This window comes from Hippopotamus amphibius, chromosome 5 (assembly GCF_030028045.1).
Source record: "Hippopotamus amphibius kiboko isolate mHipAmp2 chromosome 5, mHipAmp2.hap2, whole genome shotgun sequence".
NCBI lineage: Eukaryota > Metazoa > Chordata > Mammalia > Artiodactyla > Hippopotamidae > Hippopotamus > Hippopotamus amphibius.
Genome location: NC_080190.1, coordinates 28,249,822 through 28,276,755, shown reverse-complemented (window position 1 = coordinate 28,276,755; position 26,934 = coordinate 28,249,822). Strand labels below are relative to the sequence as shown.

General features: G+C 37.9%; 1 protein-coding gene across 3 annotated transcripts in view; it reads right to left on the bottom strand.

The window, feature by feature from the left end:
- ARMH3 (armadillo like helical domain containing 3) overlaps positions 1-26,934 on the bottom strand; it is a 182,870-nt gene that overhangs the window by 61,778 nt on the left and 94,158 nt on the right. For all 3 annotated transcript variants that reach the window (XM_057735293.1, XM_057735295.1, XM_057735294.1), the window contains one exon: positions 25,536-25,611. In XM_057735293.1, the coding sequence (XP_057591276.1) occupies positions 25,536-25,611 (76 nt within the window). The remainder of the gene's footprint in view (positions 1-25,535; positions 25,612-26,934) is intronic.

The window sequence follows — 26,934 nt, the reverse complement described above, 5'->3', positions numbered from 1 at the left end:
TTTACTAGCTGCTGTAGCACTCCCCCACCCTCACAAGTTGTGAAGACCAAAAAATACCAAATGTCCCCTGGGGGGCAAATTCCCATCAGTTGAGAACTACTGAGTTACAGTGATACCTGCACAAATCAGAATTGGTAACTAGAGTAGAATATCTATTAGCTCTAAATTATAATTAGATTATATTTCTAGAAAAAGAGACTGGAAGAGGTATGTTGAAAGTTTCATAATGAGTGGTAACTGCGATTTGTTTCAGCAAGGCAAAACAAAAAGGCTTTTTGTTGTGTAAACAACTTTTCAAGACAATAAAGTAAATACTATTAACAAATGTCAGCAAATATAAAGTAAATAAGAAGTTTATCCCTAACATTAAAACATTAAAAATTAATCAACAGGACTTCCTAGGTGGCGCAGTGGTTAAGAATCGGCCTGCCAATGCAAAGGACACGGGTTCAATCCCTGACCCAGGAAGATACCACACGCCACAGAGCAACTAAGCCCGTGTGCCACAACTCTTTTGAGCCTGGGCTCTAGACCCCGTGAGCCACAACTACTGAGCCCATGGGCTGCAAATACTGAAGCCCACATCCCTAGAGCCTGTGCTCCACAAGAGAAGCCACCACGAGAAGCCCATGCACCACGATGAGGAGTAGCCCCCGCTCACCACAACTAGAGAAAGCCTCTGTGCAGTAACAAGACCCAACGCAGCCAATAAATAAATTAATTAAAAAATGAATAAAATAAAAATGAATCAACAAAATAGGTTATCTGAAATCAGAATTAAATGTCCAACAAAAAAATTTCAATGATTTTTACTAGGATATGAACCTGTATCTCTGCCTACTATACCATTTTTTTGATAGAGATATAGTAAAAGAAATTATCATTTCAGTTATGGACAGTTTATCAGACAATTATGAGGAAAAGAGTAAAAAAACACCCGATCTTATAAAAAGTGAAAGATCTTCAACTAAACCACTAAATAATTGCCTACAGAAAATGACATTTATAATGATATCAAAAATCAATTGATTCAAAATGTTCTACATTACTTTTCTCTACATTTTAGATGACACTACCCAATTAGTAAATACTTTGGGTACATTTTGTCTCAAATAAGTTCCAAATATATAAAAAATTTTGTCAACTTTCAGCCCAAATCTCTGAACTTTTAGCATAAATATTTTTTAATCTTCTATATCTGTCAATAAGGAATTCGTCTAGAATTTTTTTTTAATTTCAGCACACAAATGGTGCTCCAGCTACATTAGGCTGAAAGTCCAGATCTTATCTTATCCTATTTTTCCTGTCGCAGGGCTGTGGGATCTTACTTCCCTGAACAGGGACTGAACCTGGGCTCTCGCAGTGAAAGCGCGGAGTCCTAACCACTGGCCCTCCAGGGAATTCCTTATTGGTATTTTAAAACAAGACTAAAGTTTTACCCTTCTGTTTCATCCTACTGCATGGTATATGTTAAAAATATCTGTGTATAGTTTTCTGAAGCAGACTCTGTGTCATGGATACAGTTACTAAAATCACTTAGTACACACCTGCAAACGCTGTGAACACTGCAGGTTTATGGAGCAGCTAGAGAGTTAGCAGACAATGAATTTCATCACCCTGAGTTCTCTGCCAGTGGTTGCTGGCTGAGCTGTAGAGAGGTTTACAAAAGATTCACTATGCTGTTAATTTCAACTCAAGATGTTCTTGAAACAAAAGGAATGCCTGTCAAATATTCAATAATAAAGTACATTTTTTAATTAGTGAGTTAAATTTGAAGCTCCAAGGAAAGGAAAAGCTTATTTTTTGGCCTATCTGGCCAGGTATTTATGTTGAAATTGAAACTTTTCATAATATCAATAATAATTAACACAGTTTTCTAGTATGAATCAATATATAGAAGATTTTAATTGTAACTGACAGCACTAGCTAGCTGCAAAAGCTATAAGAAATTTTTGAAAACTTTTTTTGATACGGATAAATTTTGAGTTACCTTAACAATTTAGGCCCTACCTCTCTGAATTTGGTGTTAAAACAAGAGTTTAGTGAATTACCTTAACCTGGACAAATGTAGCTTTGAAGTCAAATGAATTCTAAAAAAGATGAACCAGTTTTAACAATGTGAATGCAAATGTTAAAGGGGAATGATATTTGCACAATTCAGTTGCTGGAAAACTTTTAAGTAGGTTTGGAACATCTTGGGTATATAACTCTACTTTTTCAATTGTAAATTTTATGAAATTAAATATCGATCAAATATTTCCAATGAAAATATATCATCTGAATTGAGATGTGCTATAAGTATAAAACAGCCACCTGACTTCAGATTTTATAAAATATATTAAGAATATAAAATATCTCAATAATCTTTATATTGATTATATGTTAGAATGATAATATTTGGGGAACATTTCGACAAATAATATATTATTAATTTTACCTGTTTGAAAATAAAGTTATATGTGGCTGACTATATTTATATTGGACCATGGTATCTAGACCTTGTTGCAAATGTTTCCCCCCTTACTGGTCCACCTGCTCTTCCCAGGGTCCATACTTCAACATAAGAAATCACTACAGTGATGGGGCCCTGGTAAATTAAAAACACTAAAGGTTGAAATGCTCTTCAAAGTATCTAGTCTTTGGTGACTAAATGCTGTACTTGACTGCTGCTGACACTAGCAGAAAGAATTAAAAGTGGTATATATGATCTTATTTGCAAAGCAGAAATAGAGACAAAGACTGTAAAGAACAAACGTATGGATACCAAGGGGGAAAGAGGGGGTGGCAGGAGGAATTGGGAAATTGGGATTGACACACATACACTATTGATAGTATGTATAAAATAGACAACTAATGAGAACATACTGTATAGCACACTCTACTTAATGCACTGTGGTGACCTAAATGGGAAGAAAATACAAGAAAAGAGGGGATATATGTATGTCTACAGCTGATTCATTTTTTTTGCTGTAGAGTAGAAACTAACACAACACTGTAAAGCAACTATACTCCAATAAAAATTAAGAAATAAAATAAATAAATAAAATTTAAAAAATTAAAAAAAAAAGTGAATTGAACATCACCTCCAGAATTTACTACCAAGGGAAAACAACCTTGCTCAAACTCACTTATTCTAGTAACTTTTGTAGAATCCATCAGGTTTTCTACTTAGATAATCATGTTGTCTGCAAATAAAGACAGTTTGTCTTCTTTTTCAATCTAGACACCTTCCATTTCTTTTTCTTGCCTGACTGCAATGTCTAGAATCTCTAGCACAATGTTGAATAGAGGTGGGGCAGACATCCTCATTTTGTTTCTGATCTTAGAGGAAAAGCATTCAGTCTTTCACCATTAAGTATGATAGCTAAAGGTTTTTACAGATGCCCTTTATTGGGTAGAGGAAGCTCTTCTATTTTCATATTATGCTGAGATTTTTAAATCAACAGATGTCAAATTTTGCATTTCCCAAATAACTGATAAATAAACAAAACCCATGAAACAAAATATACTTCCACATATACACATTACCTCTGGAAGGATACCCAAGGTGTGGCGCCCAGAGAGTGGAGGTCTTGATTTAGGAGAAAGCCCTTCCTTAAAAGGTCAGACAGAAGGAAGAACATCAGTCTTGACTAAAGTCAAAGGCAATCAGACTCTAGTGGGCAAATGTCCTCAACAGACCTGTCTGGTTTAGTGCTTAAAGTGGCTTCCTCTCTCCTGGAGTGACTCCCATGACTGCACAGGAGAGAGGGAACACTTCAGAAACTCTAAAGAAGCAAATAACGAGTGGTAAGCAGTAGTCTGTCATCTCCTGGAGCTTTTCAAAGGAGCTATAGTGGGAGCACAGCTATCTTGGTCACATTCTATCTTGGGTACAAGATGATTGTATCCTGGCCTTCAGATGTCCTTCCAAAGTCTTAACTGCAATGATATTCTATCCTATGAAGTCTTGTCATGTGGTACTACTGATGCAGGTCAGGAGCTAAGGGTACAGGGTTGGTACAGAAAAAATACAAAATAAGTAATTATTGACTAATTAAGAGTTAGCCAAGATGGATCTGCATTTTCCAGTTGGATGAAGTGCTGTGCTATGTATAGTCAGTAAACCGAACTTTAGATCGCTTTTTGGGTGGAAGGGGCACACAAACATAAGATTGAGATACGATACGCTGCTGACATAAGCCTTTATCTCATAGTTTCATTATCATCTATTTATCCAGTCAAAAATTTCAAATGTCATCTTATAATTTCTTTTCCTGCTAAAACTTGTCATTTTTTTTACAAAGTTAATTACATCTTTTAAATTACTACTTGCTAAACCCTGCAAGTATAGGTGAGCATGCTAAGTTAGAACAAGAATACAATAGGCCACTTGATATGTATATTTGAGAAAAGCCCGTTTCTGATTAAATTAGTTTTAGTTCAGCACTGAGCAGAATGATTAGGGTTCTGCTCCAACAGCAGACTTCATCTAGTATATCTGCATTATTTATCACACTAGGAAGAGAAGAGACAGATTTTTATTACTAGGGATACAAATCAATATGAGGTTTTAACAGATGGGATCTTGGTTGGGGGCACAGCAGCCCCTTCAGGTCCAGTGCTGAAAACCATTCAGCTATAAACACTGGAAGACCAAAAGATATTTGCTTGGCAAGTCACTCATGGAATCAGCATCTTGCTAAAAGTAATCTGCCCGGTCTGGGCCAGAATGAGGGTCACACATCTGCTCAGGGTAGTCAGCAGTTAGCACACTAAGCTGCAGCCACAGAGCTATATTAAGTATTACTGCTGTAAGTAGTGTAATAATACTATCACCATATAATTTTCCTCCACTGGGCTATTTTTAGAGATACTGAATAGATATTGAAGAGTTTGGCATTCAGGGAGGTACTGCAAGTTGGACATGAGAAGCAAGCACTATACACACAGTTCAGATCATTGGAGACACAGGGGAGGGAGAGGAAAAAGGCACAGCAGCTTTCAGCAATGATTTCACATTTGTAGTTTACCTCTCCCTGGGTCCTTGACATTCTGCAAACCTGCCTCACAAACCCATAGTGTGATGAAGCTTTTTGTTCCAGTCCAATGTAGAGAGGTAAAGAACTTGTCTCAGAGGTTAGCTCTGGGACAGAAATACCCTGGGCTCTATTCTGGGTCTTATAACAATTCAGTCACGGAAGGGACCAGACAGAACAAATAAACAAAGCTTTAAAACAAAAACTAAATCCACAGAACTGCAAATAATTGGATTCAATCCATCAATTAGGGAAATGATCCGCTTGTCTTTGTCTGATGGCTATCAACAAGGTCCAAAAGCTTCTTAACTGATTTTCTTCTTAAAATAACCCTTTCATCAGCACACAGCTTTATATAATGCTGACACCTAAAGAAAACCACTGAAACTCACCCTTCCATCTCTGCTTCCACTCAAAAACAAAACAAAAAAACCCTTGGAATTTGGAAGTAACATGAAGAAAATTCAAATTCTAGCTCCTGTTACTCAAATCAGTTTCAAAAAATTACCCCATATAAAATATGGTAGTGACAGTCAAAAGTTGAATGTCTTACCCTTCCCTGTGAAGATCTAATTTTTAAATTAAGGTATAGTTTGCACACAGTAAAATTTACCCTTTTTAGTGTACAGTCTATAAGTTTTGAAAAATGCAGAGCCATGTAATCAACACCACAATCAAGATACAAAACAGTTCTATCACCCAAAAAATGACCCTTTTCCCAGCTCCAGCCCCTGGCTGATTTAAATTCTATCCCTATAATTTTTCCATTTCCAGACTATCATATAGATGAAACCAAAAGCTATATAGCCTTTTTAGTCCAGATTCTTTCATACTGCATAATGCAGTTGAATTCATCCATACTGCCGCATGTATCAGTAGTTCATTCCTCTTTATTGCTGAGTAGTATTTCATTATTTGGGTGTACCACAGTTTGTTTATTCACTCATCAGCTATGGGTCATTTAGGTTGTTTCCAGATGTGAGAGAATGTATAGATAAAGCCACTGTAAACATTTATTCAAGTCAAGTTTCCATTTCACTTGGGTAGATTAGTAGGAGTGGACTGCTGGAAGATCTACTTCTGAAAATATCTGCCTGATTCTATTTAAGCTATTTCTATATAGCAGATATGCATTTACCCAATGGAATTGCTGTGATGCTTCTCTTCCTGGTCCATCTACATCATTTCTCTGCCCTCCTGGATATAGGAAACATCTCCAAAATCAGCATCTCTCACAAACTTCATTAACATTCTGTTTACTTTCAGCCCTAGATCATTAATAAAAATGCTAAATATTCCTGACTTCCTTATCAGCACCTGGCAACATCCTAGGAAACAACACTCTTTCCCAAGACATGTGCGCGCACATACACACACACACACACACAAAATTTAACTTTACACTTGTTTAACAACACATGTTGCATCAGTAGTCTCTCCCCTATATTTTGAGTCAGTTTTCAATCGAGCCAACAATCTTCAATATAGCATCTTTAATAACTACAGGAAAACCAAACACAGCTTTTCACAACTTATTCTCAGCGTACTTTCTGCAAATCACGGATACAGACAAGAACCAACAGAGAGCACAATCAGAAAATTCGAGGTGTTACTCCCTAACACCAACCTAAAAGCAACGCTGGGCTTTTTTGTTCCTCCTAAAACAGTGTCCTGTCCTAAAAACAGTCTTTCAAATAAATGCTGTATTAATTAAACTAGAAGAGAAAAAAAATGTCAGCATAATTAACATACGAAGCAACAGTATGGTCTAATTAATCACCATGAAGAGCAATTGAACAAAATACTATGCATTTTTATGGAGCAATTTAATCTGGCAAGCAATTAATCACAGAAACACTAAGCAAAACAAATGGATTTCCCTTTAAGGAAGTCACATTTATCATCTGCAATGTATCCCAAACTTTAATTTGTTATCCTAACTCAAAATTGTCCAGTAGACAATGAATTGTCAGCTTCAGTAGAACACTGATTTCTTATATTAAAAAAAAAACAACATTGAGCTTTTCAAATCAAATTATAGCTGAGGGTCTATTATAGGGCAGAGGTATATGGCAATAAGCATGGAGGTCTTAACCTCAAGAGTTTTATATCGAGGTCAGTTTAGTCAAAACCATACATAATTGCTAAATGACTCATGAAAACAAAATGCTTAGCATCACAAGTGACAATTACAGGTCACAGATATTACTAAAACCCCAAAGGAAGGAACTTCAATAGCTGACAACAGAAGGAAACAGTGCTTTTGATCTTCAGAACAAGGGTGGCGGGGGTGGCATATTAATGCAGTGAAATTTAAGTCAAAGAAATTTCCTTTACTCCTTCTCTCCTCTTCTTTTCTTCTCTCCTTCCTTCCTTCTTTAAACAATGACGCATTTTCCCTGAGACCCAACAACTTCACCAGTTTGAAGAATACCAACAGGCTGATTTTTTTCTGAGTGGCCTCAGTTTTCAAAGACAGAGTGACACACATTAGTTAAGAAGGTACAAGAGGCTCTCTTCATATATCCATCTTCCCAGCTATCCTCTCTGCTTGGCTATATTTGAGACCAGATGAACTGCCTTTTTTTTTGCCAAGGAAGCTTATGGCACTTATAAGCCTTTCTTTTAATATTCCCATCTCTTGTTGACTTTTTTTTCTCTATGTACTGGTCTTAAAGGGCTTTGCCTCTCTCTCTTTTTTTTTTTTTTAAGCAAACTCCTATAGATAAAAGCACCTGACAGAGTCCCAGGCATCTGCTGGCTGCAACCAAAGTGGTTTTCTCTTTAATGGCCAGCTCGACCTTCAATGCTGGGTCCCACGAAACATTCAATACTTATTCAAGTGTACAGGAAAAGTTATGCTTTTCACACTTCCACCCTGACTGTGCTCACAATTTGAGAAAAGCTGTTGCAGGTATCCTATTCAGCCCAGGGCACTTACCTCTAGGTTTTAACCCTTACCCTCCTCTCCTTCAAACCTTTTGCTCTATTATTCCTGGCTTGTACCAGGGACTTGTAGCTGAACTCTTCCAGTCTGTCTGGTCCTTCAGTTCATTCCTCTTTTAGAGAGTCTGCCTGGCATCTTTTGTTCAGTGATTCTCTGAGATGCTCTCTCTGAACTGCCCTTATGGCCTCCCTCCAATAGCCAATGGTAACTGAAGTACTATTACTCCCAGCTTATTCCAGATCAGGTCCAGCCAGGACCCTAAATCCCTGCTTGTCTAAGAGAGCAGAACTCTATGTTGATTTATGTTCAACAAACATTCATTGAATGTTACGCAGCACTGTTACTAAGATGAGTAAGACATGGATGTAGCCTGCCTTTATGAACTCATAGCCTAGTAAAGAAGACAGACAAGCAGATAGTTTCTACTATAGTGTCTAGTGATGACGTGGTGCTGAAGATGTACTATTTTAGGAGGCAAGCTGAAAAATTGGGGAAGGACAGCCAAAGAAGGGAGGAATGCATTTTTTATATATATGCATATACATATACATATACACATAATACATATATATACATACATATATACACATATATACATATATATACACATACATATATATATATAGGAGCAGGAGTATAAAACAGTTTGTCCAGAAAATAAGTGTCTCGTTTTTCCACAGAACTCTAGGTGGTCTAGCATACCTGCAATGAGGACAGAGATTCCAGGAAGCATATTAAGAATGGAATTGTATCCATGCTACAGAGCATAAATTTTATTCTTCAGGGGTTGAGGGAGCCAGTGAAAGGATAAGCACAGGGAGGAGAGCAAGAGAGAAAGAGGAAATGAAGATGACAAGTAAGACTAGAGGCTTAGAGAACCCAACTGAAAAAGAAATGCAGAGAATGAATAAATTAATTGTGGCATATTTATACAATAATAAAGTACTGCTCAGCAATAAAAAGGAATGAACTACTAGGTATCTGCACATTCCCGCTCACAGCAGCATTATTCATAACAGCCAAAAGGTGGAAACAACTCAAATGTCTATCAACAGATGAATAAATAAGCAAAATATAGTTTATATATATAATGGAAAGTTATTCAGTCTTAAAAAGGAAGCGAATCCTGTAACATGCTCCAATATGAATGACATTTTTTCACTTCGCATAAGGACATTATGCGAAGTGAAAAAAAAACCCGCCACAAAAAGATAAATGCTGGGGCTTCCCTGGTGGCGCAGTGGTTAAGAACCCACCTGCCAATGCAGGGGACACGGGTTCGATCCCTGGGCCGGGAAGATCCCACATGCCAAGGAGCAACTAAGCCCATGAGCCACAACTACTGACTGAACCTGTGCTCTAGGGCCTGCAAGCCACAACTACTGAGCCCACGTGTCACAACTACTGAAGCCTGCACGCCTAGAGCCTGTGCTCTGCAACAAGAGAAGCCACTGCAATGAGAAGCCCATGCACCACAACGAAGAGTAGCCCCCACTCACCGCAACTAGAGAAAGCCCATGCACAGCAACAAAGACCCAATGCAGTCAATAAATAAATAAATAAATAAATTTATCAAAAAAAAAAAAGCTGTATGATTTCCCTTATATGAAGTATCTAAAGTAGTCAAATTCATACAGCAGAAAGTAGAATGGTGGTTGCCAGAGCCTGGGGAGAGGGTGGAAATGGGGGGAAGCTGCTGTTTAACAGGTATAGAGGTTCAGTTCTGCAAGATGAAAAAGTTCTGGAGATCTGTTGTAGAACAATGTGAATATACTTAATATTACTGAACTGTATACCTAAAAACAGTTAAGATGGTAAATTTTATATGTTTCTCACCACAATTTCTTAAATGTTTACGTTATTTTTTTTAAGGAATGAACTAATACACACCACAAAGTGGATGAATTTCAAAAACATTATATTGAATGCAAGAAGCCAAACACAAAAAAGGATATACTATATGAGTCTGTTTATATGAAGTTCAAGAACAGGCAAAACTAACTTGTGGTGAAAGGAGTCAGAAAACTGCATAATTCTGGGGAAAAGGAGGGTCATAAGGGAATTTTCTAGGCTGATGGAAATACTCTGTCTTGATCTGGATGGTGATTAGATGGGTATATACACATGTAAAAAAGTTATTCAATTACACAACTAAGATTTTGCACACTTTACCACATATAATACCTCAAAAGGAAACAAAGATAGGGTTTCAATGAGTTGTCAACATTTTATTTCTTAAGGTGAGTGGTTCACAGATGTTCACTTTAGGATCAAGCTTTATTACAAACATACATTAATATAGTACTCTACAATTTATCAAGTATTTCATATTTTTAAAATAGGAAATTAGTTCAGATCAAATGGACAAAAGGAATAAATTTTAATCTGTCGCTATCCAAATTCCGAATTCCATCTAGTAAATTACCACATAAGAAAGATGAGATACAGTCAAAATCCTGGTCAGAAATCTTCCACCCCCTCCTACTCAGAATGAGCTCCAACTACAGATGGCTACTCCTGCTGCCTTTTCAGAGGTGTCACCAAGATGAATGCAGGAGCGGAGATACCAATGAGAACCAACTGTCTCTAGAGCTTCCTTGAGATTGAGAATTTTCATCATATGAAAATAGTGTCAAATGAGAGAGAAATTAATGTTCTTTGGTGTATAGGGTAGTGAAAATGCATTAGTGCACCCTGTGTTTGACATCCCACTCACATGTTGTTGGTTTTACAAGAAATTATATAGAAACCAATTAGAACAAAAAATCTCATTAAACCTCTTAGAACAGGAGCCTACTTTGCTAGAGCATGCACAATATCTAGGCTCCAGGGAAACGTGTAATCGAGGTAAAATTAATCAAAACCTACATAAAAAGAACAGCAAGAGACAAGTTTAAGAAGAAAATCTCTCCTCAGTGTTAGAAACTCCAAAAGTCTGATCACTGAGTACATAATTCTGCTTATTATTGTCTTCTACTATGTAGCACTATGTTTACAATTAGGCTGATATCACAGTAAAATGACAGTAAAATTCAGACACAATTCATTTAACAGTTAATCTACTGGAGCTAAAAATTCTTATCATGTCATTAACTGCTTGCTTAAAATGCTGCCTCAGTTTCAGTTTTAGATTATCACACACCTTTGTTAAGAACCCATGGGAAATGCAACACACAGGCAAAGCTTGTTTAGGGGAGAAATAGCACGCAGCACTGAGTTTCACACTTTTCTCTCCCAGTGGACCCCAGCTCAGAAGAGCCTTTATTGTGACCACCAAGCTTACTACTAATTAAAAGAGAAAACAGTAAAGAGCACCTTCTTTCTCAGTAAAGCTCTCTCACCTACCCTCACTCCAAACTGCCTTTTTAATCTTCTCTACCTGTATGTTCTCTCTAATTTCTCAACATAAGAAGTAATGCTTGCTACAATCTTTTTCCTGCCCCCCCCTTCCTCTTTCCTCCCCTTTTTCTTTTTAAATTTCAATTGGTAAATCCCTCTGCTGGAAGAGTAGGAGGATAGAGGAAGATCTGAACCATTCTATGAAGGTTGTTGTCCCTGATTTTTCTATAAAAGGATTTTATTTTTCTAGTCTGGCCCTGGCTGATGATTCCCCACCCACAGTTTTTTCTTCACAAATTTATTCTTTACAAAGAGATTTGCAGTTGATTCTTAAGAAAAATTTTCAGTCTTCAAAGCCATTTTATGTAACAGCAGCAAGCCAAAACCCAGAAAGGGGAGAGATTATTCCCAAATCACCCACCAAAGCAGTAGCAGAGTCGGGATTATATCAAAGCACCTGGACAAAAATTTAGAAAGCATATTTACCAAATATGCCAATGATACAAAGCTACAAAGGAAACCAATACATAAAATGACATAATCAGGACTCAAAAAATATCCAGATAAACTAGATTGATGGGTTGCAATCAATAAGATACATTTAATAAGGATAAAGAGTTTCATTCAGCTTAGTTTAAAAATCAACTAGAGATGTTCAGGAGATTCACCAAAAACAGTAATAGTAGCTATCTCTGAATGGTGAGATTTTCCTTTACTTTGTTCTTTGCATTTTTCTGCATTGTTTTAAAAATTTCTACACTGAGCAAACAGCATTAAGACAAACTAATTAGTACCACAAACCAAACAGCACTACCAACTGAACAATTACAGGATGGGGGAGATTTAGTTTGACAGTAGGTCACTTTAAGCAGATTTGAAAGTTTTAGTGGGACCTAAGCTTGTTATGAACCGACAATGAAATTCAGCTGCTGAAAAATTAATGCAACTGGAGGTTGCAAATGAAATAGGTCCATATGCTGGGTGCTAAGAGTCTCCCTACAATTTAAGCTACTCAGATCACATCTGGATCCAGTTCCAGGTGTCATTCAATCCAATAAACATTTACTGAATGCTGATTTGGTACAAGGCACATGCTAACACCACATTTTAGGAGGTAAATTGAGAAGACAATATATCTAAAGGACAATCACAGTACACCAGAGATTTTGAAACCATGTCATACAAAGAACAATTGAGGGAGGAAAGGATGTTTTGCCTACAGAAGGGCAGTAGCCCTTTGTTAGCCCTTTGAAGAAGTCAACATAGAAGACAGTAAATTTTTTCATGTTGCATTTGAAGGTAGAAATAGATTTAATAAGTTCAGGTTATAAAAAGGAAGATTTGACATGAGGAAGAGATCCTCATCATTTAAAAAAACTGAATAGGGACTTCCCTGATGGTCAAGTGGGTAAGACTCTGCTCAATATGTAGGGGGCCCAGGTTAGATTCCTGGTCAGGGAACTAGATCCCACATACATGCCACAACTAAGAGTTTGCTTGCTGCAATTAAGAAGCCCACATGCTGCAACCAAGAAGTGTGCATGCCACAACTAAGAAGCCCACACGCCACAACTAAACATGCCACAACAAAGATACCACGTGCTGCAACTAAGACCCGGCACAGCCTTAATTAATTAATTAATTTAAAAACTGAATAGTCCATAGCCTAAAGTTTTAAGCACTATTTCACTAACTCTTCAAGCAGAGGCTGGATATTACCCCAACAAATGAGATTTATGCTTTGGGATGGAGAGTGGGGTAGATGGCCTCTCAAATTCTTTCAGCTTTTAAGGTTCTGTGACCCAGCACTGTTAACCTGCAAGATCAAAGTCAAATAGAAAAGAAGGGGATGGGACCTTAGCCACTCTAGTATACTCTGAGAATCTGAATGATTAAGCTCCTATGGCCAAGGACAGTTCTCTTTTTGTTCACAATAATCCAAAGAAACCTAAAGTTTCGTCTGCTGAAGAGATGCCTGTTTGGGGTTGCTGATGGGATAAAATACTGCTACCCAATAGTATCGGCTTATTCATCCCATCAGCAGATTAACAGTCTACTGTTCAACGTGGTTAGAATACCTGAGTTACGTGAACAGAGTTCCACTCTGACTTTTGGAAAAGATAAATGGAGATGGAAAATTAAGGGATAAGATGAAGAACAGCCCATAGTTTTAAAAGACTACTTTTTAAAGTATCTTAGATACGGGATGGAAAAGGGAAAGGAATTAGGGACCTAAACTATGCCTACTGGTCCCATTTGTGGCTGGGCTTTATAGAAGTTACAATTAAAAGCCAGCATTTTGTGAACTAAGCCATGATTAAATGTCTACATTTCCTAGCGAGAATTTCTTTTGGAAAACAACAACAGCAATAACAACCACCTTTTCTCAGGTGAAAACAAAAATTTTTTCCCCCTTGGAATCAATAATAATTAGGAGTAGCCCATCCCTAAAGGACCAGGGTCAGTTGTGCCAGCAACAGCAGGCCGTCTCCAGAGAGCCAGAGGATGGAGAGAGCTGGCAGAAAGGGCAAAAGCCTAGGAATGACAGGCTTTGGACTGCTGTAGACTCTAGCCCCTTTCCACCCCTACAACCCCGTTTTATAATGAGTCAATTGGAAACACCTTTCTTCCTGACCTGCTAGAACAGAGCTGCAATTCTAGGTCACCTTGACTGCCCCTCTGGTTCTCAATTCCTAGTATTTAGAATTATAAAAATAAGGAAGCAGTGACAGAAAGAGAAGAAGAAATGCTCCTCAAACCACAGGCTTTTAAAAAAAGAAGCCCAAATCAATCTCGCACAAACACACCACACTTCCTCTCATTCATTCTCTTTCTATGTCTCTCTTCTCAGGTTTTTGATGCCTATCTACAGAAACTAGAAACAGCATATGGTAGGTCCTGCTGATTAAAAGACTAACAGACATATACCCAGAGAAAACCATAATCCAAAAAGAAACATGTACTGTAATGTTTATTGCAGCACTATTTACAATAGCCAGGACATGGAAGCAACCTAAATGCCCATCAACAGATGAATGGATAAAGAAGATGTGGCATATATATACAATGGAATATTACTCAGCTATAAAAAGGGATGAAATGGAGCTATATGTAATGAGGTGGATAGACCTAGAGTCTGTCATACAGAGTGAAGTAAGCCAGAAAAAGAAAAACAAATATTGTACGCTAACTCATATATATGGAATCTAAAAAAAAAAAAAAAAAGGTACTGATGAACCCAGTGACAGGGCAAGAATATGGATGCAGATGCAGAGAATGGACTGGAGGACATGGGGTTGAGGGGGCGGGGGCCGAAGGGGAAGCTGGGACGAAGTGAGAGAGTAGCATAGACATATATATACTACCAATTGTAAAATAGATAGCTAGTGGGAAGTTGCTGTATAACAAAGGGAGATCAACTTGATGATGGGTGATGCCTTAGAAGGCCGGGATGGGGGGGGGGGGGAGGTCGCGGGAGGGAGGGGATATGGGGATATGTGTATAAATACAGCTGATTCACTTTGGTGTACCTCATAAGCTGGTACAAGAGTGTAAAGCAATTATATTCCAATAAAGAGCTTAAAAAAAAAAGGCTAGCAGAATAAAGAACATACATCAGATGGCTCATCTCAGACACCCATAAGAAAGTTAATGCTAGGTTTAAAATCTAAAGTTAATTTATCACATCATAAAATTATAGGTAGGAGATCCAATTAATAACCAATGGGACAGGTACAAACCAAAGGCCTTGCTACGTAAATACATATTTACAGAAACAAAGAATGTTGTGAGACAGTGGACCTAAAGAAACAGGAGAGAACTTGGTCTCCTGCCATATGGGGGCCATTCACTCACACACCTGGGACCAAGGGCTAGAACATTCTGGAGCAAAGTGCCAATCATACAATTCTCCACCAGTGTTCTTAGCAATTTCATCTGCAACTGTCTGCTGAGAAGAAAGCCCTTCCAACTTACCTCAAGACCCTGTACTCTTAGTTACCTTAGTTACCAGAAAGCATCTATTCCATTATCACTGGCTCAGTCACAAAGGCAGTCCCTCTAAGCCACCTCCAAAAGGCTCAAGTAAGTACTTAGCATAATTCATTAAGAAAGAGAAAAACATCAATGTAATTAACAAGCAAAAAGATTGTCTAAGCATTTGCCAAAATAACATTCAAAATAAGGTCATCAGATACATAAAAGATCTCTCCCAACTAACTCACAATTACGAGGTTCCTCAAGCTGGCTGTCACATTTCTATAAAACACTAGCCTTTACAAAGGGTGAGGCCCCACGCCTAGGAGGCCTTAACTGATACTCTCAGAGCATGCACCTGGAACCCACCAAGGAGATCCTTCTAGTTCACATTCCAGTAGCTTGATTCAGGACAGAGGGCTGGGATCAAAGTTGACTCCTTTTCTCCTAGGAGTCATACTACAGAGATAGTCCCTTATCTGAGCCAATCAGCAGCTCCTACCTTGCTGGGAGAAAATGAGGTGCAAAAGATAGGGCACAGGACAAGAATATCTTCCACAAGTCAACACTGACTCCAGACATAAAAGAACACACCTAAGAACTCTTTCATGCACTCCACATCAAAGTTACTGTGTCCTTCTCTCAGAAATTATATACCTCCAAAACAACTGTTTGCCAATTAGTCCTATTACTGTTGTGCCTGTATTCTTAGTTATAAAGCTCAATATGTAGGCAATAAGAGCCAATAAGCTCTGACTGCTCACATTTTGAGTATAGAAAAATAAATAGCTATGGCCTATTAAATCACCAAAGAATAGAGCAGGTTCTAGAATGCTGTGTTTAACACCGACATGTGAGAAAATCTTTCATGAAGGAAATGTATGTATTTAAACTCTAAATACAGACTTTTCCCCTACCTAGTCCTAACTCCAGATATGAAAAAGTAGACAAAATTAGGGTCTTGTTTCTAATGCATCCTTTCTCATGAAATATGTGAAATTCTTCCTTTTAGTGTTATTTTGGCAAATAAAGTTTACTGAAGTGAGTGTTGCATGTATGTTATTTGAGAGCTACATAAGAGTAATGTTTCTATATCTCACAAATTTATATTATAAATTTGAACAGCTTCTAATTCTGATAAGACATATATGGTAAGCCCTAGAGCAACCACTAAAGAAATAGTGAAAAAAATCATTAAAGAAATCAAAGTGCTATATTAGAAAATATCCACTTCATGCAAAAGAATGCAGTAAAGAAGGTACAGAGGAACAAAAAAGACACGAGACACACAGAAAACTAGAAATGAAACGGCAGAGATAAGTCCAATTATATCAATAACAACATTAAATATGAATATAATAAGCAATCCAATCAAAATGTAGAGATTATCAGACTGGATAAAGTAAACAAGATCCAATGATATGCCATCTACTAGAGACATACTTTAAATTCAAAGACAGGGACTTCCTTAGCAGTCCAGTGGCTAAGACTTCGCCATCCAATGCAGGGGATGCAGATTCAATCCCTGGTTGGAGAGCTAAGATCCCACATGCCTTGCACAAAAAAACCAAGACATGAAACGGAAGCAATAGTGTAACAAATTCAATAAAGACTTAAAAAATGGTCCACATCAAAAATAAATAAATATAAATAAATTCAAAGATACCAATAGATTAAAACTAAAAAAAATGAAAAAAAAAGATATGTCATGAAAAAAATGAAAGCAGAGACAATTCAACAATAAAAACTGGAGACTTCAATACCCATTCCTTAATAACAGATAGAACAATTAGGCAGAAGATCAACATGGAAATAGGAGACTTGAACAACACTATAAATCAATTAGATCTAACATAGAACAGTACCTCAACCATAACAGAATATACACTTTCCTCAACTACATATGAAACATTCTCCAGGATAGATCATATGCTAGACCATAAAACAAACCTCAATAAATTTAAAATGACAGAGAGGGCTGGAGGGTGGGGAGAGGAAAAAATAAAATAAAATAACAGAAATTACACAAAGTATGTTCTCTGACCAAATTTCTTTCTATTGTTGATTTCTTTTTTTTTTAAAGATTGATTGACTGATTGATTGATTTTTGGCTGCAATGGGTGAGCGGGGGCTTCTCTTGTTGCAGAGCACGGGCTCTAGGTGCAAGGGCTTCAATAGTTGTGACACACGGGCTCAAGAGTTGTGGCTCATGGACTCTATAGTGCAGGCTCAGTAATTGTGGCACACAGGCTTAGTTGCTCCATGGCATGTGGGATCTTCCCGGACCAGGGCTTGAACCTATGTCCCCTGCACTGGAAGGCGGATTCTTAACCACTTCGCCACCAGGGAAGTCTTCTATTGCTGATTTCTAATTTCATTCTACTGTGGTCAGAGAATACACCTTGTATTATTTCTATCGTTTAAAACTTATTGAGGTTTGTTTTATGGAAGAGCAAACTAAGCCTAATGGAAGCAGAAGGAAGAAAATTGAAGAAATAAGAGTGGAAATTAATGAAATAGAGAACAGAAAAACAAAAGAGAAAATCAATGAAATCAAAAGCTGATTCTTTGAAAAGATAGCAAAATTGACAAATCTTTAGCTAGACTAACAAAAAAAAGAGGAAATTCAAATTACTAGAATCAGATGTAAAGGAGAGAACATTACTACTGACCTTACAGAATAAAAAAAGATTATAAAGTAACATTATGAACAACTGTATGCCAATAAATTAGACAACTTAGACAAAATGGACAAATTCCTAGGAAGACACAAATTACCGAAACTGACTCAAGAAGAAACAGACAATCTGAACAGATTTATAACAATCAAAAAGAGTGAATTACAATTTCAAAAAAATTACCTGTGAAAAAAGCCCAGACCCTGGTGGCTTCACTGATTAACTGTACCAAAGATTTAAAGAAGAATTAATACTGATCTTTCACAAAGTCTTCCAAAAAACAAAAGAGAAGGGACCACTTCCCCAACTCATTCTATGAGGCCAGCATTACTCTGATATCAAAACCAAAGACATCACCCCACAACCAGCAGCTGAGTGAGCAGGTGCATAGGGATCGTTGGGTGGCGGGGACTTGTTGCCAGACCTGATCCTCCTAGTGTGCATTTCTCTGCTCCGGGACACGGACCAGGGACCCAGCAACATTTCTTTCCGAATGTCCCTGGATGAGGAAAGACTGCTGGGGAGGGGACAGATTCCTCCCTCCCCATTGTGTCTCCTGGCCCATGTGGGAACGGTTCTGGGCACTGGAATTAGCTCCAAAGGTTCACCACAGGCTGGCCTCAGCCCACGCAAGCACGTTGAGAAATTTTCACCATCATCTTCAGTCAATAACACAACCTTTGTGCACTCATGAGTAAAGTTTCCTTTTTTTCCCCTCGCTGCCTCCGCAAGGAAGGAACATCCGTAAGTGAGATGAATAAAAATACGGTAATACACAAAAACAAACAACCCTCCCCGCCAAAAAAAACCCCAAAGACATCACAAGATAAGTACAGAGCAATCACTCTTATGAATATGGACACAAAACTTCTTCAGCAAAATATTAGCAATCTGAATCCAGCAACATATAAAAAAGAACTATAAACCATAACTAAATGAGACTTATCCTAGGAATAACATCTGAAAATCAATTAATGTAATATAACCATAACAATAGAATATGATGCAAAAACCACATGATTGTCTCAGTAGATGCACAAAAAGTATTTGACAAAACCCAACACCCTTTAAGGTAGTGGGAAGCTGCTGCATAGCACAGGGAAATCAACTTGATGCATGGTGATGACCTAAAGGGGTGGGATAGGGAGGGTGGGAGGGAGGCTCAAAAGGGAGAGGATATGGGGATATATGTATAAATACAGCTGATTCACTTTGTTGTACAGCAGAAACTGATGCAACGTTGTAAAGCAATTATACTCCAATAAAGATCTGAAGAAAAAATAAGAGAAAGAGAAAGAAACTAAAAATAGAAGGGAACTTCCTTAGCCTAATAAAGGGCATCTACAAAAAAAAGAAAAAAGAAAAGCAAAAATATATATATATCCACAGCTGTTTTTTTTTTTAAGAACTTTTATTGAGATACAGTTAACATACAATAAACTGCATATATTTAGAGTGAACAATTTGGTATCCCAATTTCCCAATTCATTCCCCCCCAACCCTCCCCGCTTTCCCCATGTAGGAAATTCTGATACACACTATGACATGGAAGAATCTTGTGGCTATTATGCTAAGTAAGCCAGTCACAGAAAGACAAATAATGTATAATTCCTCCCATATAAAGTTCCTAGAGTAGACACAGAAAGTAGAATAGTGACTGCCAGGTGCTGGGAAGAGAAGAGCATGAGGAATTATTGTTTAATGAGTACATAGTTTCAGTTGCGGAAGATGAAAAAATTCTAGAGATGGCTGGCGGTGATGGTGGCTGCACAACATGAATATACTTAATGCCACAGAACTGTAGACTTAAAAATGGTTAAAACTGTTAAATTTTATGTTACTTATATTTCCCACATTTTTTTTTAAAGCAAAGTGGAAAAAAGACCCCAAGGGAATTTCAGGTTGAGGTAAGGAGAGGTGTTATATGCTAAAATCACACTTACCTAAAATCACAGCAATCCCAGCAAAAAAAATCTTAATATTTCATTATATCTGAATCTCCTAAATCAATACTTCTTTACTGCACTGCAGCTCACCAAGCTCAGATATGACCTAACGCAAAACCTCACTTTGCAGCATAAATCACATGGGATTCAGTGTTTGATTTTTCATTTCTAGCTGTAGTCTTAAGAGATTAGGGAACAGCCACTATTAGAATAATATGTAATGTTTCCAGCCATTGGGGAAATGATATTACGGTAGCCTCATTCTGGTGCTTTGTTTTAATCTGCATAATGCTTTTCATTCCCTGTAATGGGAGATATGCAGGGTCTGATTAACAGAAGAAAGGTCATTACTGATAAATTCTGACCCTGGGGATAATCTGAGCCTGCCTGCTGCTTTAAAGCAGACAAGGGGACTAGGGGATTATGTTCATGTAGTCTTTACTACTCAAGTCATCTGCCCAATGCCTCTGCTCCTATCATTCATCACTTTAGTCCATATTTACTTTTCATTAGACTAAATTGTATCTTTCAGCTGAAGTGCTTGCAGTCAAACTGCTCCTCCTCTCAACTTGTCAGTATCTATTCTGATAAGAAAACTGTGACTAAGAGGCAAATTTTGTAGCCCAAACAGGTGCATGGGCAAAGGGATTTGGGGGAATTTTGCCTGGCTGAGACCTTCCATTCCCTTCCCAGCTCTCTGTGGCCATCAACAGTGAGTGTACCCTCCTTGATCACTGCCTGAGGGTGTTCTGAACCACCCCCCCCACCCCACCCCCACCCCCGCCTTTGACATTCAGAATTCTATACACAGCCCACTCCAAAGGGTGTTATTCTCAATGAACTCCCTTACCAAAGGCTGTTGAGAGCTTTTCTGGTTCCTTAGAGTCCCCAACAGAGCGTACATTTAAAGCATTCCTTTTTTTTTAAAGGGAGTATTTTTTAGGATGAAGGAAAATAGCTACATGAGCACATAAGCAGGAGGGGGAAGCACACCTCAGCACTGGAACAAAAAGACCACTGGAGCAAACAGGGCAACAACAGACAAACCTACTAGATGAACAATTAAGAGACTTAAAAAGAAATGCACTCAATTTTCATTCCAAACCCCAGGCTTGCCACTAACCCCAGCAATATCTAAAAAGTCATTCTCAAAGACAAACTAAACTTTAGCTTAATGCATTCCAAATAAAAGGAAAAATTAATATATTAATCATAGACTTCAAACTTTATCCACCTTAAGAAAATTACAGATCAGGAGAAAAACCTATTTGCAGTGATTCAGCCACTATTTCTGTGAGCAACAAGAGAATAGGATTGTGAACTTGGTGCTAATAAAATGCTCATTAAGTGAAAAGCATTAAGATGTTAACGCGAAGAGATTCATTAAGGGCTTCAAATTACTTACCTTGAAAGTTGTTTGGTTAGATGAGGGTCAGATTTTAGTCTAACATTTTTCTTTTTCCCTTTTGACTAAGTTAATAGTCAGCAGACATCTTCCCTAAAGTACAGGACCTCACTGGGATAGCCTGCTAAGCGGTGGCAGGAAATATTTAGCATAGAAGTCTCCAAGCAAAACTTCCAAATGTTTTCCTTCCAGCTCTGCATATGGCCCCTCAGAGTATTTTTCCTCTGTGGATCAGTAGATCTGTGAAGGCAGCTGAAGTAACAATTATACCAAGTGGAACTTTAAAGGTAGAGCAATACTATTTTATTTTTCTTGTGCCAAAGCAATGGAACAACCCTCTGATGGGGAGGAACAAACTTAGTGCCCTGTATGTTAATGACATCAGGTGTTTCAATAAAAATAGCAGTTTCTAAGCAGCTGCATTTTAAGAATCTCTCTGAAGGATCAAACAGGAAGAGAGAGACAAATTGTTTAAACACAAATAGCTCTGACAATTAAAGAACTAGCATGACTAAGCCACGAAAGACAAGTGAAAAGCAAACAGACTGACACTTGAGCAAATTTAGGTCTCCAAACAAGTGGAAGTACTTTTAATTTTCACTGTCACAATCTAAACTCCAAAGAAAAGAAAGGTCTGCAGCCTTTCTGCTGCTTTTCACTGTTGGTGAGATATTGTCAGGGTTGCCATTACATGCACTGCTTTCCAGAAGATCCCAAAGACATAACTTGTAGCTGTCATCAACTGGCAAACCAATCTCAGAGGCCCTCCCAGCTGTTCTGTCTGAAAATTTCACATGCAACCCAATCCCTTCCCATGATTATCAAAGAACATAAACATACTACAGGAGAGGTGGCTAAGAGTTTGTTCACTTTGCCTCAGAAATCCTTTCCACAGGGCTTCCCTGGTGGTTTAGTGGTTAAGCCTCTGCGCTTCCACTGAAGGGGGCGTGGGTTTGATCCCTGGTTGGGGAAGTTCCACATGCTGCGCACAAGGTGCAGCCAAATAAAAAAATAAAAGAAAGAAAGAAATCCTTTCCAGGTGTGGGATTAGTACAAATAACCTTTACGAACAATAGCAGTAAATATTGCAAACCATCACAGTTTTACTACTAAGCCTTTATATACTCTATCCTTGATAATCAACTTGGTGGCCAAAAGTTAAGTATCCCATAGTATCCCTGGGAGACCCACAGGTCCAATTTTCTGACATCTCTTGTTTTCTAAGCCACCCAAAATTAATAGTGTCATGGATGTACAACACAAGGCTCTTAAGGAGCACAGCTAAGGAGCATAAGGCTGCACTCATTCACATGGGTTCAGTGGAACACAGACCTCTTAGGAATAACACTTTTTTGCCCTCAGCTAAGAGAATACTAACTCAGAGAAAAGAATACTCCTTAGACCACCCTTATTCAAAGCATCAAAGCCTACCCACAAAGAAAAGCAAAACATCTTTTAAGGGTAACATCTTAACATTTATAGAAGGGATAAATGAAGACATACTTAGGAAACATTACAAGGAAGGCTCAAAATGCTAAACCTGAAAAGTGGTAGGTCAGTTCCTCAAAATATTAAACATAGGTTACCATACAATCCATCAATTCCACTTCTGGGTATATTTGCAAAAGAAGTGAAAGCAGGAACTGAACAGATATTTGTACACCCATGTACAAATAACCAAAACACAACAAGCAAAAGGTGGAAACAACCCACTTGGGGTTTCGTCAGTGGATGAATGGGTAAACAAAATGTGGCATATACATACAATGGAATATTAGCCTAAAAAGGAAGGAAATTCTGATACACGCTATAAAAGGGATGAACCGTAAAGACGTTATGCTAAACGAAATGACCAGTATTTTACAGTTAACTATGTACTTTAATATATGTTACATTATATAATTCTCACAACCACTTCCCTATAAAATAATTGATATCATCATGACCTCCATTTTACAGATAGTGGAAAGAAGTCCAGAGATGCTAAATAACTTGCTCAAGATCATTCATTAAGCGGTAGATGCAAAAAGTAAAAACCCAGTTTCTCTAACTCAAATTTCCATGCTCATGCTCCTTTCAATACATCATACTGAGTTTTCTATGTACCTCCATAATAGCCTTTGATGTAACACTGTAGAAGGAGGCGTTACGGTATAAAAGAAAGAGCCCTGGACTTGGGAATTAGAAGACCTATGATTAATTCTCAGCTTTGCCACACAATAATTGTGGGACTTTTTGCAATTCAAATATCTTTAAGACTCAGTTTCCTCATTGGCAAAAAGTACATTTTTTTTAAGTTTATAATACACTCTATAGAGTTTGATGACTGAAGAAGACAGCAGTTTATGAAAGAGCAGCACCAAGTTTAGCACTCATTAAGTGAAAATAAGTGTTAAAAAGGAAAAAAGTAAACTTTTGTAGGCTTAGCATCACCAATATTTCCCCCTGATCTGGCTTTAGTGTAACAAGTAATATTCTAACACATCTTTCCAGTAATCTCTTGAAAAAACTGACTGGATCTTTGATTCTTTTTACATACACTCCAAGTCTAACTCATTAGCAACAATGAGGATGATATAATTACTCTCTGCAGCAAGTTCATTAAAGAAGTCTGAGGAATGAAAATGAAGGTATAGGCCTGGCCGAGACTTACAAAGAGAAGGAAGAGGTCATGGTTATCTGCTCAAAGCTCAGGCCAGTCCTTTCTGGGCTATTCAGAAAAAGGACAGGCCAATAGCTTAAATCAGCTGTTTGATGGCCCCTGGGAAGAATAAGGACAGCAGCCAAGCCAGAAGCCACTGAAAGGAAAAGCAACAAAGTAGGAGATGAAGCAAGCATAAAGGATTGTGATCAAGGAAACAGGCCCCAGATGAAAAGGAGCTGCCTGGAAAGCCTAAGTGAATACATGAATAAATAAACACAACATAAATTATACCCATATGCACTTCATACTGTAGCCTAGAATCTGGTGTTTCTTTCAAACACTCACATTTGTCATACTGCCCTTGGGTCACAAAGGGATATTTGGGTAAGGCAGTTTGTAATTCCTGATTCCTACAGAAAATCACATTTATCATAAGGCCTTACTACAGGATCTGGCTTATTTGCTAGATGCAGATATGCATTTAGTTGTGAGATTTATAAAACTGTGTTTGCTGCAAAATGTCTCTGGGGTCAGGTAAGGCAGATCAACCTTCAATACTTTCAATGCAATCTTGTTAGCACATCTCACCCTCACGCTCCCTCATCCCAGCCCTCCCAACACACACATTTCACACTTTTTCTTTTGTTCCCAGATGTGCCAAACACTAGTAAATCACTGCAGGGACAGGACATTTTACCTTAGGGGGAAAAAAAAGGAAAGAAAAGAAAGATATAGAAACAAACACTGAATTCCAGCTCTGTCACAAAGTAGAATCTATACCAAGTTGTAAATGTGCATTACTATTACTGGGAATGTCTGGCAAGGCTTACATCTGGAGCTAAATCAAGCTTCCCCATCTGTTGGGTTGGCTTCTTCTACTCAATGTTAATTTTTCAATTATTTGCAAGAGCAATATAATAGTTGTTGAGAAAATGAAAAATGATAGGCTCAAAGGGAGCAAGGAATGTACGAAAAGTCAGCTTTAGGTTTCATAATACTGAAAGTACATTCTCTCCATTTACAAATAGCTCACTCCTGTGAGCGTGTGCTATTTTCTCAAGACCCTAAACCAACTCCATGTCTGACTCAGTTTTATCCAATACATAGAGCAATCTGTAATTGCCTTGCTGTTTCATAAGGAACCTAAAATGACAGCCCCGTGAGCTCCATTTGGCTCTATTTACCACAAATAGAAATAGCCATGTAAAGCAAAACATCAAAGTTCCAGATTCCTATGAGTCATTCATTCAACTCATGGAGAATGGCAGAAAAAATTTCCAGAGAAAAGCTTTTAGATGACTTATACACAGAAAACATTTTGGCAACAAAGATGCTGAAAAGGGCTTATAACCATCTCTTGGTGAGAAAATTCATAGAAGAGCAAACACTGTGAGCTATTTCTATATGACAAAATGAAAGTCACATGCATTCCTGCTTTTCTTGATCAAATACGACAATTTCTTCCACTCCTACAGACATCAGGGCTTAAAACAGTAGTGGTGTTCAACACAATCCACTTAGAAAGATACAATAAACCTCAGGATGAGCCAAAGAACTCTGAAAGATAAATCCTCATTCCTTACCTGATATTAACCAACGCATGGGTCACCTTGCTAGCTGCTTCCTTCCACTGGCCTGCATTGGTAGAAAGCCTCAGGACTGTAAAAAAGGAAAGAACAAAGATTTGTCGAACCCCAGTTATAAAACACAAATTTGAGGAATGAAGACACAACACAGAATATCATTATTAGAATAATCAAACAGAGCCTATGCCAATCTTCTATTTAAGACATCCTCATCTAGAGGAAAAACATAAGGGCTTATTCTCAACTATCTTTACCGCAAATTTTTTCCTCTTTTTTTCAGTTTCTATCAAAACATTCTACTCCTCCTCTTGGGTTCCCCTCTCTCCACTTCCAGGTAACAGGTTTCCATACTTAGTATTTGCATTCATTTAAAAATCTACACTGGTGTGGTAATGTGAGGGTAACCCGAATGCCACATTTACCATTTCCCTAATGGCTGGGGCTGATTTAGTGGAATTGGCCAGCTGAGTAACTGTCCCCTCCTGCTCCACAAACAGTATATCTTTCTCCTAAAGATCTAAGCTGGGTCAAACAGGACAAATAACCCTGCCAGATAGAAGACGGTCATGTTTCAATCAAGGAGTAACCTGTTATAGCTCCTCTGACTTAACTGTGTGACCTTCAACATGAATCAACAGGAACGGTCTTCCCTTCTCTGACCAAAGTCTCTTTTCCACTCTCATTCACAGGAGAAGGGATGATGGAAATACAGATCATCACATCCTCTATCAGCTATGAGTTTCATGGCCACACATTACAGTACTTAAACTATTTTAGAAAAGAGATAAATCAGCAAAGTGCTCCTCGAAAGAGCAAGCATATAGTAGGCACTCCAAGTATATGTTTTTAATGAGTGAATAACTATTATGAGCTAAACAGGTAGAGAGTTTACTATGTGTCAGAAATTGGACAAAGGTTATATACAATATGAGACAGGGGACAAATAATTAATTGATCAAGTTCGTTCACAGAGTTTTCCATAATGGGGCTAGAATTTAAACCTGGAGGGAATGGTTCTACAGCCTGTACTTACACAGTGAGTGGTTAAGAGTGTGAACTGTGAAGCCAACTGTTGGCGTCCAAGTCCAGCCCTTGCCACTTACTAGAGAATAATAGCAATACTTACACGAAAGGATTATTTTGAAAATCAAATAAGTTATATATAAAGCCTTAGATCAGTGCCTGGCACATAGTAAATGTTATACAAGTATTAGCTATTTTTAATTTAAATAGACTGTCTCCCAAACAAATAAAAGAATGTACCTGAGACTTTCTCAAAGGAAGGAAGTCAGAGCCTAACTAACATTAAAAAATGTGTAACCAATCTGTATAGGAACGTTACATCTGAGTACCATCACTAGCTACTCCAGACTAGTATTCCTCTAGCAAGAACAGT